The sequence below is a fragment of the Anolis carolinensis genome, unplaced genomic scaffold (genome assembly GCF_035594765.1).
Source record: "Anolis carolinensis isolate JA03-04 unplaced genomic scaffold, rAnoCar3.1.pri scaffold_8, whole genome shotgun sequence".
NCBI lineage: Eukaryota > Metazoa > Chordata > Lepidosauria > Squamata > Dactyloidae > Anolis > Anolis carolinensis.
The window spans coordinates 7,943,335-7,961,540 of NW_026943819.1; the positions used below are offsets into that span (position 1 = coordinate 7,943,335).

Sequence of the window (18,206 nt, forward strand, 5' to 3'; positions counted from 1 at the left end):
TTTTTTGTCCAAACTGGTCTCTAGATCAGAACTTTCCAAACATTTTGTGCATTGTGATACAGTGATTCAGCTTAACTTGCAAACAGGTGGTTAAACCAACCCCTTATAAGAGATACAGACACAAACATAAATTGTAATAACAAATTGTACAGCATATTTAAAAATCTATTATTTATTGCTTATTTCACATAGCGGTTTTTCATTAGGTTTGCGTGGTTCACTTACACATTGCAACGGACACACTAATTTAATGCAAATGTGGTGGTGTCCTTGTTGCTAATTAACAGGCCATGAAGTTGGGCACAACGTTCCTGGTTGTGTTACTCAAGGATTCTTGTGGCAATAATTAAGCCGTCACTCTCCAAGGGTCTCCAGGAATGTGAAGGATTCTCTGTTGTTGTTGTTTTTAGCAGTATACATGCCACCCTTTCTCTTCTTTCCCAAACTTAGATTTTCCATTTTTTCCCCTGCCATATATTGACCATAGAATTGCACTGGAAGCATACAGAAGGCATGTCTCTAAGCATCGCTAGACTCTCCAGTGCGATTCTACAGTATACTTTGGCCAGACATTGTTCATTTCGGTAAGAACAATAGGATTCCAGATTGTAAGTAACTTCCTGTCACACATTTGGGGGGGGGGGGGAGGCAATGCCATCTAGCTTATAGAGTTTATCAACAGGTGTAGGTTTAATTAATTTATTTATTTACAGTATTTATATTCTGCTCTTCTCACCCCGAAGGGGACTCAGGGCAGATCACATTATACACACATAGGGCAAACATTCAATGCCCATATACACATAGAACCGAGACAGAGACAGACGCAGAGACAATTTAGCCTTCTCCTGAGGGGATGTTCGATTCTGCCTCCCCACTTTATAAGTGGTAACTTATTTCCTACTTGATAGATCTTTCGGGTTGCTAGGTCAGCAACGAGCAGGGGCTATTTTTATTTTTTTAATTGACGGGTGCTCACCCCTCCACGGGCTGGTCTCAAACTCATGACTTCATGGTCAGAGTGATTTATTGCAGCAGGCTGCTCACTAGCCTGTGCCACAGCCCGGCCCTAGGTTTAAGACATCCTGTGATTATTCTACTTGTCTCATTCAGTGCTATATTTATGTGCTTCACATGGGCAGATTTATGTCAGATGGGGCAGTTGAGTAGGACAAGGCATGGGCTGATGTTCTTATTCATTTTAGGTCTGCACCCCATGCACTATTAGTAAGTTTCTGCAGGATGATATTAGGTGCAGCTACTTTGTGCTTGGTGTTCTCACAGTGTTTCCTAAACGTTAGTGTTTGATCTAAGGTGATGCCGAGATATTTAGGAAACAATGTTCAAGCTCTTGGCCTTGCCAACAGTTTCCTGTTGACTTCACGATTACATAGATAGAAAGCACACACTTGTGTCTTGGCAGGGTCAGGCTTCAGGTGATTCACTTTGTAGTAGCTGGAGAGATCTTTCAGAGCATTAGTGAGTTGGTTTTCAATGGTTTCAAAGTCTTTTGCTTGTGTTGTTAGGCCAAGATCATCAGCGTTTATAAAGCTCTTTGTGAGTGATGGTTGTGGCTGATCGTTCATGAAGATGTTAAACAAGGTTGGTGCAAATATACTGTCTTAAGCTAGACCATTCTTTTGCCTCCTCCATCTACTTTTCCTGCCCTAGAACTCCACATAGAAGCTGTGGTTTTCTAGGAGGGTCTGGATGGTTTTTGTAAAACCGTAGTCCTGGGTGATATGGTGGACTTTATGCAGCGATTTCCTATGTTGCACCTTGCATCATCTCTGTGTTTACTGTATAAGCTGATACCAGGATTCCTTCCTTCGTTCGCTAAAGCCACCTTCTCCTTTTCTCACCCACCCAGGGTGCATCCTGTTGGGAGCGTCATCCTTGTCCTGGTCCTGGAGGCCCTGTCTCCTCCGTCACAGCAGAGATGCCCAGCCTCACCTCTCCGCCGCTTCGCTCTCGGGCTGGGGCCCCAGAAGCCAACCTGGGACTCAGTCTGGATGACTTCATCCCTTCGCACCTCCAGAAAACCTCGCCGTTTGCCAACAGCTCCAGCCTGAGATCTCCTCAGGCTACATCGACTCCGCAGGGGACTCAAGCCCCTTCGCGTCGCAGAGTGAGTTTGAGGGAGCGGCACGTCAGCGCAAATGTTTCACGTGTCCCCATTAATTGATTTCCAAGGGTACATCTACATTGCAAAAGTACAGTAGAGTCTCGCTTATCCGACATAAACTGGTGGGCAGAATGTTGGATAAGCAAAACTGTTGGATAACAGGGTGGGTGCTCGCTCGCCTGCCCTCCGTCCCTCGCTCACTCACTTGGCCAGGTCCCAGCAGCACCAGGACTGGGCTGGGCAAGTGAGTGAGTGAGGGATGTAGGGTCTTTGATGCCCTCCTTCTCTCACCCACCCTCCATCCCTCACTCACTCACTTGGCTGGGTCCTGGCAGCACCAGGACCCGGCCGGGCGAGTGAGTGAGTGAGCGAGTGAACGAGGAAGATAGGGCCTTTGCCGTCCTCCTTCTCTCACCCGCCCTCCCTCCCTCACTCAGCCAGGTCCCGGCAGTACTAGGACCCGACTGGGCGAGTGAGTGAGGGAGGGAGCGAAGGAGAGCCTTTGCCACCCTCCTTTACTTGCCTGCCCTCCATCCCTCGCTCACTCACTTGGCTGGGTCCTGGCAGCACTAGGACCCGGCCGGGCGAGTGAGTGAGTGAGGGAGCGAAGGAGACCCTTTGCCACCCTCCTTTGCTCACCCGCCATCCATTCCTTGCTTACTCACTCATCTGGGTCCCAGCAATACCAAGACCCGGCTGGGCGAGTGAGCAAGTGAGTGAGCGAGGGAGGGAGGGACTTTGCTGCCCTCCTTTTCTCACCCGCCCTCCGTCCCTCGCTTACTCATTCGACCGGGTTCCAGCAGTACTAGGACCTGGCCAAGTGAGTGAGTGAGTGAATGAGGGAGGGCCTTTGCCACCCTCCTTCTCTCACCCACCCTCCATCCCTCGCTTACTCACTCGGCTGGGTCCCAGCAGTACCAGGACCCGGCCGGGTGAGTGAGTGAGCGGGTGAGCGAGGGAGAGAGGGTCTTTGCCACCCTTCTTCTCTCACCCGCCCTCCATCCCTCGCTCACTCACTCGGCCAGGTCCTGGCAGCACTAGGACCCGGCTAGGTGAGTGAGTGAGTGAGCGAGCGAGTGAGTGAGGGCCTTTGCTGCCTTTCTTCACTTGCCCACCTCCGTTTCTCACTCACTCGTTCACTCACCAGGCCAGGTCCCAGCAGCACCAGGACCCGACGTGGCGAGGGAAGGAGGGTATCAGGGCATCGGATAATACGGTGTGTCGGATTAGCGGAAATCGGATAAGCGGGACTCTACTGTAATGCAGTAATGTAATGACTCCATGCTATGGAATCCTGGGAGATGTGCTGGTGCTTCACCAAACTGCAGTTAAAAGTATCAAACTATGTGGATAAGACATGGGCAAAGTTGGGTCCTGCAGGTGTTTTGGACTCCAACTCCCACCATTCCTAACAGCCTCAGGCCCCTTCCTTTTCTCCCTCAGCCGCTTAAGCGGCTGAGGGAGAAAAGGAAAGGGCCTGAGGCTGTTAGGAATGGTGGGAGTTGGACTCCAAAACACCTGCAGGACCCAACTTTGCCCATAGTCTGCAATCCATACTCACCAATCTAAACCTATAACAAAAAATTGCAATTGTTTTGTGCCTCTGGATCACGCTCTGTTCCATTGCTCTCTTTTTGTTTTGCTCGTGCAAATTTCTCAGCCTGAATCAGAGCATGTGAACAGGAAACGGCCTCTCCAGATAACCAGTTTTCTCTGCTCCCTTTTAAATCCATGCATCTTTTCCTCTATTTTCTTTTCCAGCTGATTTGTTCCATTCCTTTCCTTTCACTGTTATTAGTTTTTTCCCCTTTTCATCAGTTGACGCTCTGCAGCCATTGAGTCATTTTTTCCTGTTTGATGGGATTGTTTGTGTAACTTGCTGAGAGTTTCTTTATTTTTTGGAAAAGTACTGTATATACTCGAATATAAGCCGGCCCAAATATAAGCCAAGGCTCCTAATTTTACCATAAACTTATTGACTCGAGTATAAGCCAAGGGTGGAAATTGCAGCAGCTACTGGTACATTTCAAAATAAAAATAGATACCAATAAAATGACATTAACTGAGGCATCAGTAGGTTAAATGTTTTTGAATATTTACTGTATTTCACAGAAAAACAGTAAATTAGTTCTGTAAGTGGAAACGTAGGGTCAACAAAAACAATATGGTATCAACAATAGCATAATAATAATAATAATAATAATAATAATAATAATAATAATAATAATGTTTCATTTGTATCCCGCCCTGTCTCCCCATGGGGACTCAGGCCGACTTCCAACATAGTAACAAGCAAACATTCAATGTCTATATAAACAATACAGGGCTAGATGTAGATCTATAATTATATATACTAATTTCACATATGCATCCCCCTGAAACGTGTGCAAATCCTCTTTCTATATATGTGCATTTCCCTCCTGCAATATTTGCAAGCCATATATATATATATATATTATATATATATATGTTTATATCTACCTAGACATCTCTCTCTATATGTGTGTGTGTGCATGCATTTCCCCTACAATATTTGCAAGCCCTATATATCTATATTAACATCTATCTAGACATGTCTATATATATTTGTGTGTGCATTTCCCCCTGTAATATTCGCAAGCCCTATATATCTATATTCATACCTATCTATCTAGACATCTCTATATATAGATAATTATATCTATATAGGATTTGCAAAGACTTGCAAACATGTGAGGGGAAAACTGATATATAAAATTAAAATTATTATTATTATTTTATTTATATACATATACATACACACAGAGAGATATATACAGATATATGGGCACCTCTATATATTTATCGATATCTATATAGGATTTGCCAAGACTCGCAAACATGTGAGGGGGAAATTCATATATAAAAATAATGTTTACATATAGATACAGATATACAGGTACATGGAAATCTCTGGATATCTATATGTATATAGGATTTGCAAATACTTGCAAATATGAGGGGGAAATTCATATATAAAATTAATGTATATAGACAGATACAGATATACAGGTACATAGGGATTGCAAAGATTTGCAGGGGGAAATGCTTATTATATATCTGTAGGAGAGATTAACAAATACAGTAGAGTCTCATTTATCCAACACTCGCTTATCCAATGTTCTGGATTATCCAATGCATTTTTGTAGTCAATGTTTTCAATATATCATGATATTTTGGTGCTAAATTCGTAAATACTGTAATTACTACATAGCATTACTGTGTATTGAACTACTTTTTCTGTCAAATTTGTTGTATAACATGATGTTTTGGTGCTTAATTTGTAAAATCATAACCTAATTTAATGTTTAATAGGCTTTTCCTTAATCTCTCCTTGTTATCCAACATATTCGCTTATCCAACGTTCTGCCGGCCCGTTTACGTTGGATAAGCGAGACTCTACTGTATTTCAGGGGAAGAGGTTTTTATAAGATTAATGGATATATATGTGTGTGTCTCATGTAATTGAGATAAAGTGATCATAAATCAGCTGGGAGGCTTTGGAAAAGAAAACACACTGAAAAGGGAGGGGAAGAAGAGAGAGAAATATATATTGCAAGCAATGGCCTTCAAGTTTGGCTACCCGGCTTGACCCCATTATAAACCAAGGGAGACTTTTTAAGCTCAAAAAAGGGCTGTAAAACTGACTTATCTTTGAGTATATACATTAAATTGTTTGGAAAAGAGCTACAGCTAGCAGAATGTTCCTGACCATCATTGCCTGTGATCACGTTGGCTGGAAAAATTGCAGAGCTGTATTTCCAAAAAAGTAAATTCCTGATCTCTGTTGTTGTGTCCATTCCTTAAAGGTACCCGTCATCCGCAACTGTGGTTCAAATACCCTGAACTTTGAATTCCGTGACACGGTGCCGCACACGGTGTACAACGGGATATCCCATCCACAGCATCAGAAAACGAACCAGTGGAATAACCCAGGTAATTGCAGCCAAGAATGGAAGAGATAATAGACTCCCTTTGGCATGAAGAGCGGGACACCTTGTCGCCTTTGCCTCTTTATCTTCCTGTTGTCTGTTTACTTGAGCCTTGACGGCCGATGAGAACTGGACTCAGGCTTTCAGGCTCAACAGGGAGAAGGTATCACCAGGGTTTTTTAAAAAGTAAATAGAATAGAATAGAATAGAATACTTGTTGTCAAAGGCTTTCATGGCTGGAATCACTGGGTTGCTGTGAGTTTTCCAGGCTGCATGGCCATGTTCCAGAAGCATTCTCTCCTGACGTCATTTATTATTTTATTTACAATATTTATATTCCGCCCTTCTCACCCCAAACGGGACTCAGGGGAAATCACAATGCACACATAATGCCATTAGACATAGGACATATATAGACAGACACAGAGGCAATTTAACATTCCAGCTTCCAGCTTCATGAGGGTATGCTTGATTCACCATCCACTTTCTGACACCGAGTCCTTGATGGAGTACTTCCTCATTCTTCCCCACGCTACTAGAAGGTTTTTATGGTCTTGTAAATTAGTTAAATTAGCCTCCCCGCATAAAGCAGTACCTAAATTTCCTACTTGACATATGCAACTGTCTTTCGGGCTGCATAGGTCAACAGCAAGCTAGATTAATGGTCGGGAGCTCACTCCGACCCGGGCTGGCTTCAAACTCATGACCTCTCGGTCAGTAGTGATTTATTGCAGCTGGCTATTAACCAGCTGCACCACAGCCCAATCCCGCCCACATCTATGGCAGGCATCCTTAGAGGTTGTGAGGTCTGTTGGAAACTTGGGAAGTGGGGTTTATATATCTGGAATAATGCTCAGGGTGGGAGAAAGAACTCTTGTCTTTTGGAGGCAGGTGTTAATATTGCAATTGGCCACCTTGATTAGCATTGAATGGCCTTACAGATTCAAAGCCTGGATGCTTCCTGCCTGGACACAGCATATTATTTGAGAACTCAGAAATCCTGGACCACTCCAACAACTACCATATCAGACGCCACAGAGAAGCCATTGAAATCCACAGTCATGTGGACAATTTCAACAGAAAGGAGGAACCATGAAAATGAACAAAATCTGGCTATCAGTATTAAAAACTCTATTAAGTCATGACAGTAAATAAAGAATAACACTCAGAAAACAGGGGAATTCCCGGCAGGAAACAATCAGGGCCAGCTAACACCTCCCAACAAAGGGTTCCCCCAGGCAGGAAAGAGCCAGGTTTTGAAGCTGCAAGGCTGTTCAATGCCATTGCACAAGAAAATTACATGCCTTCCCCAGCACACACCACAAAACAACTCACCCATCCCTCCCCACACTAACCACCATCACACAACCCCCAATGCCAAATCAATGCGAAACTATGGAGTTCAACATAGCCACAGCTCTAGGATAAAAGCCACCTCTCGTCTGTTTGTCCTTGTCTTTGTCACCCTGTAATGCCTGCCAGATGGCAATAAGGAAAACAAAACCCCAAAAAATCCAAAAAGAATATGCCGAGATGGATACCAGGAGTTTTCTTAAGGCAGCAGTACCTATAAAGTTTTTCCAAAGGCGGGGAGAGGGCAACTAATAATGGTTGATATTATTATTATTTACAAAAGATAGAGTATAGTAAGACTTTTGTAACTGTAAAACCCATCCTTTCAGCTTCATTTCCCCACATCAAGAAAAACATCATCTCTCTAAGACCCCTTCTAATGTCATATTATCAAAGCAGATCATCCACATTATCTGCTTTGAACTGGATTATATGAGTGTGCACTACATTTTGTATAGAAGGGGCCTAAAACTTTGCAAGATCTTCCAGCACGATTCTATGAAAGTTACGATAGAGTCACATTAGAGAACCTGGAGATACCTCTTAAGCCCCTAGGGTTAGAAGAGATCACAAGGGCCGTCTTGTCCAATTTCCTTCCAGACAGAGATCCACCACTAAAGCACTCCTTCTCTATTTTTGCAGGAAATAATTGGTACCCAACGTGGCCTGCTAAAGAACTCAGATCATTGCCGTCTCATGCTGCACCTGCCTCTCGCCTGCCTAGTTCATCGGTGGGTCCTGCTGTCAATGGCACGTCACAGCCGGGATGGTCAGCTACTTGGACAAAAGATGGTCAGAGGAAGGAAAAACGGTGGTTGAAGTATGATGGCATCGGGCCGGTGGATGAGACTGGGATGCCCATTGCTTCCCGATCGGTGAGTCCTTGAATTCAGAGGTTCCTGCTGTTTGGCTTGCCTTCTCGTCTCTTCTGTATACAACCTGTAGCCAAGTAAATAAGAGGTGGGAGTCTCTTGGGCCATCCATTCAGCTATGGATAATTTTTTATGAATGAGAAACGCATAAAGCAAGGTCCTTAATCTTTTCTTTACTGCAGCTCTTTTGTGGCCACAGGCCACCAAGTATTTTTATAATGCATATGCAGTCCATTCTCCACATCCACTCAGGTTAGTTGGTCAAGATCTCTTCAAAAGTGGAAAAAATCATGAATAAAAATGTGATTTGTCTTTAAACCAGAGGGAAACCTTCCCCAGGAATTTCTTCCCCGCCCCCTTTTTACTTAATAGTTTTTTATTAGGAATAAAAGAAAGATTTACTTTTACATACAAAGTGTGAGGACATTTCGGAAAGTAGGGAAAAAAGCAAGTTTAAAATAAAAAAAGGAAATGAGTGGGAAGAAAAAAAAAGGAAAAGAAGGATTATTGTTACTTCCTTTCCTCTTGGTAATGGAATCTTTGATTTTTCCTCTAATAAAGAGGAACGTTTCAAAGTTCATCAGTCTATCTTATTATAGTCTCTTTCTTGATCTCGTGAATGGTCTTTAGTGCCTTTTTCCTTTTTTCAGATTAGAAACTTTATTTTGTTTTCTTTTAACCAGTCTTTGAAGAGGGTCCAATCTGTCATTTTAGTAATCTTTTCTTGAGATTTAGATATTAACGTAGTTAATAAGTCCATGTTCATAATGTCTATCATCTTCTCTAGCCAGTCTTCTTTATCCGGTGTTTCCTTTTATCTCCATGATCTTGCGTATACAATTCTAGCAGCTGATGTGATATACAAAAAGAGTTTATCTGAATTTGTATTCCACTTCTGGTTTGTCATACCTAATAAAAAGGTTTCTGGTTTCATAGGTATTTTTATTTTGAGGATTTTTTGGGAAAGGTCATGAATGGTCTTCCAATAAGTCTTTGCTTTGTCACATTGCCACCACATTTCCAACATTGCGGCAGAGTTTTGTGGGGAAGGAGTTGCCAAGCTCATTCATCGCTATGATAAGTGTCTAGATTTGAATGGCAACTTATGTTGAGAAGTGGTGTTTGGGTGTGGCTTTCAACTGCATATGGTAAATGTTTTCTCCTATACTTTATTCATTTTAAATTCCAAAACGTAATCTACTTTCTGGATAACCCTCATGTGTGTGTATGTCTGTATATGGAGGGGATTCTTGGGTCTGTGAGGGCGACCACTTGCGCTCTGGATCCTTGTCCCTCTTGGCTGGTTAAGCTGGCCAAAGAGGGGCTGTTAGATTGGTTTGTGACTATAATTAATGCCTCTTTGTGCCAGGGGTCAGTTCCATCCTGCTTTAAGCAGGCGGTAGTAAAACCGCTACTTAAAAAGTCCTCGTTAGACCCATCCGTATGTAACAACTACAGACCAATTTCCAACCTCCCATTTTTGGGCAAGGTTCTGGAGCGGGTGGTTGCCACGCAGCTCCAGGGGTTCCTCGATGACACTGATTTTCTGGACCGCTCGCAGTCTGGCTTCAGGCCTGGGCACAGTACCGAGACGGCTTTGGTCGCCTTGGTGGATGACCTCCGCAGGGAACTGGACAGGGGGAGTGTGACCCTGCTGGTTCTCCTGGACATCTCAGCGGCTTTCGATACCATCGACCATGGTATCCTTCTGGGACGGCTGTCTGGGATGGGGCTTGGTGGCACTGTTTTGCAGTGGCTCCGGTCCTTCCTGGAGGGCCGTTCCCAGATGGTGAAGCTGGGGGACACCTGCTCGGACCCCTGGCCTTTGACCTGTGGGGTCCCGCAAGGGTCTATTCTTTCCCCCATGCTTTTCAACATCTACATGAAACCGCTGGGAGAGGTCATCCGGAGTTTTGGAGGGCGTTGCCATCTCTACGCAGATGACACGCAAATCCACTACTCGTTCCCATCTGACTCCAAGGAAGCCCCTCGGATGCTGAACCAGTGCCTGGCCGCTGTGGCGGACTGGATGAGGAGGAACAAGCTGAGGATCAATCCTGACAAGACAGAGGCCCTCCTGGTCAATCGTGCGTCGGATCGGGGTATTGGGTGGCAACCTGTGCTGGACGGGGTTGCACTCCCCCTGAAATCACAGGTCCGCAGTTTGGGGGTCCTCCTGGATTCAGCGTTGACGCTTGAGGCTCAGGTGTCGGCGGTGGCCGGGAGGGCTTTTGCACAACTCAAACTTGTGCGCCAACTGCGACCATACCTCGTGAAGTCTGACTTGACCACAGTGGTGCACGCCTTAGTTACCTCTAGACTGGACTACTGTAATGCACTCTACGTGGGGCTTCCCTTGAAGACGGCCCGGAAATTACAACTAGTCCAACGCTCGGCGGCCAGATTAATAACGGGAGCGAGTTTCAGGGAGAGATCTACTCCCTTGTTTAAGGAGCTCCACTGGCTGCCGTTCATTTTCCGGTCCCAATTCAAGGTGCAGACCATCATTTATAAAGCCCTAAACGGTTTGGGACCCGCCTACCTTCGTGACCGCATCTCCTACTATAAACCTGCCCGAGCCCTTCGTTCATCTGGGGAGGCCCTCCTGTCTCCACTGCCTTTATCACAGGCCCGCCTTGTGGGAACAAGGGAGAGGGCCTTTTCTGCTGTGGCCCCCCGTTTGTGGAACTCACTGCCCATTGAGATCAGGCTAGCCCCCACTCTTTTAGCCTTTAGGAAAGTTTTAAAAACATGGCTCTTCCGGTGTGCTTTCGGAGAGTAATTGTATATACCTCCTGTGTTTCTCTCCCCAACATGTATTCTGTAGACCCTGTTCCCCATGGTTTTATTCTTATCTCTTCTTACCCCGAGTTTTTAACCTTGTGTCCATGCGGCCCGCCCTTGTTATGTTATGCTACGTTCTGCTTTTTTGTTCTGTATTGTGTAGTGTTATTGTTGCATTGTTTAATTGCATTCTGATATGTTGTTTTTATATTTTGTCTATTGTATTGTCTTGGGCATGGCCCCATGTGAGCCGCCCCGAGTCCCCGTTGGGGAGATGGTGGCGGGGTATAAATAAAGTTTTATTATTATTTATTTTATTATATGTATGTATGTATATACACTCTCCACTTGCCTTGCCTCCATCAAACCTCTGAACAAACCTCCGAGGATGCTTGCCACAGATGCAGACAAAACATCTGCTACTAGAAGATGGCCATACAGCCTAAAAAGCTCACAGCAACCCAGGGCGGTGACTACTTGGGCATGACATTCTTCCCTGCCCAGCACTCTTATTCCTTTGATTCCCTCCCTCCTCTCTAGTGACTTTGCATGTCTGATTTTTCTCATTGCAGAGCGTGGATAGCCCCCGGGACTGGTATCGCAGCATGTTTCAGCAGATCCACAGCAAATTGCACGGTATGGCTCTGTTCAGTTTGAGCATCGTACTTGTATCTGGCTCTGGAACCTGGAGCAAGCAACAATTCTTGAAATTATATACTCTTGGGGACATTTCCTTACAGTTATTGAGCATCCTCTAGTGGTTACAACTGTACTGCATTCCCTTTTTTGTGCTGTTGATTTGCATCTGGTTTTGGGACTTCTGAAACACTTTTTTAGTGCCCAGGAGGGAGTACAATTCTGGTCACCAAAAAGAGCTAGGCATAATATTTAGGCATGTTATTTATTGCTATATACCATATATACTCGAGTATAAGCCGACCCGAATATAAGCTGAGGCACCTAATTTTACCACAAAAAAACCTGGGAAAACATTGACTCCAGTATAAGCTGAGAGTGGTAAATTTCAGAAATAAAAAATAGATACTAATAAAATTGCATTAACTGAGGCATCAGCAGGTTAAATATTTTTGAATATTTACATAAAACTGTCCAACTCTGGTTAAATCATTATTCTCATCTTCTTCAATGTAAATGTGCTTATGTATCCTTTTAATAATAATAGAGTAAAATAATACATGTAGTGATAATAATAATAATAAATAATACAGGAAAATAATACATGTAGTAATAAAGTAAAATAATAAATATAATAATAATATCAGAGTGAAATAATAAATGTATTAATAATAATAATAAAAATAGAGTAAAACAAATGTAATAGTAGCAACAATAATAGAGAAAAATAATAAATGTAATAATACCAATAATAATAGAGAAAAATAATAAATGTACCATATATTCTGGAGTATAAGCTGACCCAAATATAAGCCAACCAGGACCCTCACCCGAGTATAAGCTGAGGGGGCTTTTTCAGTCTTAAAAAAAGGGCTGAAAAACTAGGCTTATACTCGAGTATATATAGTAATTATATTGTTTTACCTTGTTTAATAATGTGTTATTATGCTGCTATGTAATGTATGTGTTGTTTTTATGATTGGAAACCGCCCTGAGTCCCATCCGGGAGATAGGGCGGTATATAAATAAAGTTTTATTATTATTTATTATTATAATAAGTATCGATTTCAATAGGGGTTACTGTTACGCATGGTTTCCTGTTTGTACAGTAAGTACAGGAACATACTGTATATACTCGAGTATAAGCCTAGTTTTTCATCCCTTTTTTTAAAGACTGAAAAAGCCCTTCGGCTTATACTCGGGTGAGGGTCCTTGTTGGCTTATATTTGGGTCAGCTTATGCTCGAGAATATATGGTACAATTATTATTTTTCTCTATTATTATTGGTATTATTATATTTATTATTTTTCTCTATTAGTGTTGCTACTATTGCTTTTATTTTACTCTATTATTATTATTATTATTATTATTATTATTATTACAGTAGAGTCTCACTTATCCAACATAAATGGGCCGGCAGAATGTTGGATAAGCGAATATGTTGGATAATAAGGAGGGATTAAGGAAAAGCCTATTAAACATCAAATTAGGTTATGATTTTACAAATTAAGCACCAAAACATCATGTTATACAACAAATTTGACAGAAAAAGTAGTTCAATACGCAGTAATGCTACGTAATAATTACTGTATTTACGAATTTAGCACCAAAATATCACGATGTATTGAAAACATTGACTACAAAAATGTGTTGGATAATCCAGAACGTTGGATAAGTGAGACTCTACTGTAATACTTATTATTATTGTTATTACTGCATTTATTATTTTACTCTATTTATTATTACTTGTATTACTTTCCTGTATTTATCATTATTATTATTACATGTATTATTTTACTCAGTTATTATTAAATAGATACATAAGCACATTTACATTGAAGAAGATGAGAATCATGATTTGATTAGAGTTGGACAGTCTTATCTTAAATTTGACCTTTATGTAAATATTCAAAAACATTTAACCTAATGATGCCTCAATTAATGTAATTTTATAGGTATCTATTTTTATTTCTGAAATTTACCATTCTCGGCTTATACTGGAGTCAATGTTTTCCCAGTTTTTTTGTGGTAAAATTAGGTGCTTATACTTTAGTATATACGGTATATCCTGTGGATATAGTGCTTGGACTGTTGTTGTTGTTGTTATTGTTATTATTTATTCCCTGCTTGTTCTCTCTACAGAGAAGACTCAAATATATCTTTGGTGCCCAAACAAAAGCAATAGATCAAGCCGCCTTATTGAATACAAAAACAGCAAATTGCAGGGTCCGGGGATGATTTCAATGTTTCTGAATACTAGAAATCTGGAAGCTGATGGAGAATTTCATTGGAAATAGCAAATTTCCCTAAATATTTCCCGTCTCCTCAGTTACACCCTTATTTAGTAGACGGATTAAGAGTTTTGGAGAACCTGAATACTTACTTGGTCACTGTATTATCTTTAGTAGTAAGTTTGAACTTTGTATCAGAAATGTTGCCTAATAAAATATTAGAGCAACGTCTTGAAATGAATAAATAAGCACCAGTCCAAGCACAAGTGCAATTGGGAAACACAACAATAAGGAAGCTAAAACCACCTTCTAGGAGTGAACCCATTTATATATTAGTCTAATACAGGCATAGGCAAACTTTGGCCCTCCAGGTGTTTTGGACTCCAACTCCCACAATTCCTAACAGCCTACCGGCTGTTAGGAATTGTGGGAGTTGGAGTCCAAAACACCTGGAGGGCCAAAGTTTGCCCATGCCTTCAAATTGGAGAAACTTCCTGCCCTGAACATCTCAATTTTCTTCCAGAACCAGAAGTGGACTGGGACTTCTCCTACAAAGCCAAAGGTACGCATTGGTTTCTGCTTCTAAATGCACATCTAACGTGCCAAGTGTTGTGGGCATACTGGGTTGCTGTGAGTTTTTCGGGCTGTATGGCCATATTCCAGCAGCATTCTCTCCTGACGTTTTGCCTGCATTTACAATCAAATCTAGTATTAAATCCCCCATAGAAAAGAAGGAAGATTAGATGTTTAATTTCATTCTTTTTAGTGACAAACCATGGTTTGTCATTTTGTTCGTTTTTATACAAACAAGGAAATTTCAGCCCTACAGTATTTTATGAGCTTGTTTTGCAGATAAACTATAATTGTTTCTTCACGGTTTTATGAGTTGTATAGGTCTTTAATTTTGTTTAATAATGTGTGTATTGTGTTGCTTGTAATGTATGTTGCTGTTTTTATGCTTGTAAACCACCCTGAGTCCCTTCGGGGGGAGAGGGAGGTACAGTAGAGTCTCACTTATCCAACATTCACTTATCCAACGTTCTGGATTATCCAACGCATTTTTGTAGTCAATGTTTTCAATGCATCATTATATTTTGGTGCTTAATTTGTAAATACAGTAATTACTATATAGCATTACTGCGTATTGAACTACCTTTTCTGCCAAATTTGTTGTATAACATGATGTTTTGGTGCTGAATTTGTAAGATCATAACCTAATTTGATGTTTAATAGACTTTTCCTTGATCCCTCCTTATTATCCAACATATTCGCTTATCCAACGTTCTGCTGGCCCGTTTATGTTGGATAAGTGAGACTCTACTGTATATAAATAAAGTTTTACTTACTTACTTACTTTCTGTCAGCAGTGAAGCAAGTGGAGTGTTGTTTTACCTTTAACAGTAACAATTTGATCTTTTCCAGATCCCATGCACCCAAGATTCTTGAAAAATAGCCAGTCGCCAACCCTGACATCAGGCAGTTCCTATGGCCAACATAATGGCATGGATTGGTAAGTAGAACATGAGGAAAATGGAAGAGCCTCCCTGGCTTAGTTGCTGCAAATGCTCAGCTTACAAGAAGCATAAGCGGCTGAGGGGGGAAAGGAAAGGGCCTGAGGCTATTAGGAATGGTAGGAGTTGTAGTCCAAAACACCTGGAGAGCCATTTTTGCCCATAACACTCAAACCTGTTAATGTGGGATTTGTGTATCGGTATTGTTTAAATGCAATTTGTGTCTTGTCTGTATTGCATACTGATTGCATCATCCAGAGTGTACTATGGTCTGTAAAGAGTTAATTGCTGAAAAGCTGTGTTGACCTTGATGTGTGGCTGGAACTGGGGAGTGTCCAGAGACAAGTGTGTATGCTTTACTGATTACATCAGTTTAGTTCAGTTCTGAGTAGAGTAGAGTCAAGTCCTGTGTTTGTCTGCAAATCTGTTTGTCTTGATTATTACTAGCCTTCAAGAAAGACTTAAAAACATGGCTCTTCCGTTGTGCTTTTGGAGAGTAACTGTCATATACCTCTTTTTTGTTGTTCCCCTCCAATATCTATCCTCTAGACCAGGGGTCCTCAAACTTTTAAAGCAGAGCGCCGGTCCACAATCCTTCAGACTGTTGAGGGGCCGAATTATCATTTGGAAAAAAAACCGAACAAATTCCTACGCACACTGCACATGTCTTATTTGTAGTGCAAAACAACAACAACAATGAAAGAAAAATACAATATTTAAAAATGAAAACAATTTTAACCAACATAAACCTATCAGGATTTCAATGGGAAATGTGGGCCTTCTTCTGGCAAATGAGATAGTCAAGTTAATTAGGATTGTTGTTGTTGTGTGCCTTCAAGTCATTTCAGACTTTGGGCAAGCCTAAGTCTAAAATTATTTATTTATTCACTTACTACATTTATTTATTACATTTATATCCCGCCCTTCTCACCCCAAATGGGACTCAGAGCAGCTGTACATACAATATATTATATTATTAGCATAGTAGAATATTAACATTATATATTACTTTATTGAACTATACCACTATACTGTAATATTATATGTAATATAGAATTAATATTATTATAGTATTATTATTAGTATTATATTGTATAACATTATATTATTATCAATATTATATGTATACACAATATATTATATTATTTAAAATGATATAAAATATTATATTATAAAACTAAGGGCGGGGGCCAGGTAAATGACCTTGGAGGGCCGCATCCGGCCCCCGGGCCTTAGTTTGGGGACCCCTGCTCTAGACTGTACCACTATCTTATGACCCTGTTCCCTGTGGTTTTTATTCTTATTTCTTTCTCACCCCGAGTTTTAACTTAGTGTTCATGTGGCCCGCCCTGGTTTTTATTGCTTTTCTGATTTTGTGCTGTATTATGTATATTATTATCTATTGTATTGTTTAATTGTGTTATGATGTGTTGTTTTATATTTTGTTATATTGTATTGTCCTGGGCATGGCCCCATGTAAGCCGCCCCGAGTCCCCGTTGGGGAGATGGTGGCGGGGTATAAATATTATTATTATTATTATTATTATTATTATTATTATTATTATTATTATTACTGCTTACAGTAAAACTTTGTATATAGTTTTACCAATGTCTCTGATGTCTCTTCGTTCTGCGTTCCACTGATTCCATCCAACTACTGCTGCACTGCAATTACTCTTGACAATTTGGTTATGGGCCCAGCACGCTTCCGCTGACAAAACCCATATCCCTTCTAGTTCTCAGCTGTGACACTAGGAGGTGCTGTGGGACATATCAATTGAAAGCTATTCGTACTGCACAATTACAGTGCTATTATTCCTCCTTAGTTTCCATGGCAACACCCTACATTGCATCCTGGGATCTGTAGTTTGCTGAGGACCTAGAATTTTCTAGAATTGTAACTGTCCTGTCTGAAGTGGTGAATGCTATGGCTTCATAATGGGACTGTGACAATTAATAATTGTGTTGTGTTTGCACAGTGTGAGTGGGTGGGTGTGTAATGCAATTATCTCAAAAGGTTCTGGCTCAGGAGGCAATCAGGCAGAAAAATCCAGTCTCATGAGACAGTACAAAAACAAAGTATTTATTTTCATTAGAGCTATGATAAGGCAAACAGCCGTACACACACAAAAGTCTGTACTCGTGCAAATGGCCACTGCAAAGCGTGGCGCAGTTAACAAAGATTATATACCTTGGCTTATCTAAAATTGACCAATTGCTGATGGTCTTCTTCACCTCCTCACCTGTCTTGGCAAAGGTGGTATCTGTGACCCAACTTGTTTACTCTGAGCTAGCTTCTCTTCTAGCTCAGAGGGGCACAGGTCCTTTGTTACATGTACTACTTTGGTTCATGCAAAATGTTTACATTGTCTATATAAAAATGCTAATATGATATATGCAAGGGCAAAGCTATATATTTATTATTTATTTATTCATTTATTTCATTTATATTCTGCCCTTCTCACCCCGAAGTGGACTCAGAGCAGCTTACAAATTAAATTTACATACAATATTATATTATTAGCATAGCACAATACTGGCATTAAATTACTATATTGTACTATAGCAATATATTGTATTATTATTTATTATTTATTTATATTCCGCCCTTCTCACCCCGAAGGGGACTCAGGGCGGATTACAATGAACACATATATGGCAAACATTCAATGCCAACAGACAATAATAATAATAATATAATAACTTTATTTTTATATCCCGCCCCATCTCCCCGGAGGGACTCG

General features: G+C 41.2%; 1 protein-coding gene across 3 annotated transcripts in view; it reads left to right on the forward strand.

Annotated features, from left to right (window-relative positions):
- sorbs3 (sorbin and SH3 domain containing 3) overlaps positions 1-18,206 on the forward strand; it is a 93,860-nt gene that overhangs the window by 28,430 nt on the left and 47,224 nt on the right. Inside the window, exons 1-7 of one of the 3 annotated variants that reach the window (XM_062960848.1) lie at positions 1,171-1,602; positions 1,871-2,128; positions 5,953-6,079; positions 8,071-8,303; positions 11,657-11,720; positions 14,475-14,513; positions 15,374-15,461. In XM_062960848.1, the coding sequence (XP_062816918.1) occupies positions 1,585-1,602; positions 1,871-2,128; positions 5,953-6,079; positions 8,071-8,303; positions 11,657-11,720; positions 14,475-14,513; positions 15,374-15,461 (827 nt within the window). In that variant the 5' untranslated portion in view covers positions 1,171-1,584. Of the gene's footprint in view, positions 1-1,170; positions 1,603-1,870; positions 2,129-5,952; positions 6,080-8,070; positions 8,304-11,656; positions 11,721-14,474; positions 14,514-15,373; positions 15,462-18,206 lie in introns of those variants that run through there. The other 2 variants (XM_062960850.1, XM_062960849.1) reach the window with 2 other exon arrangements.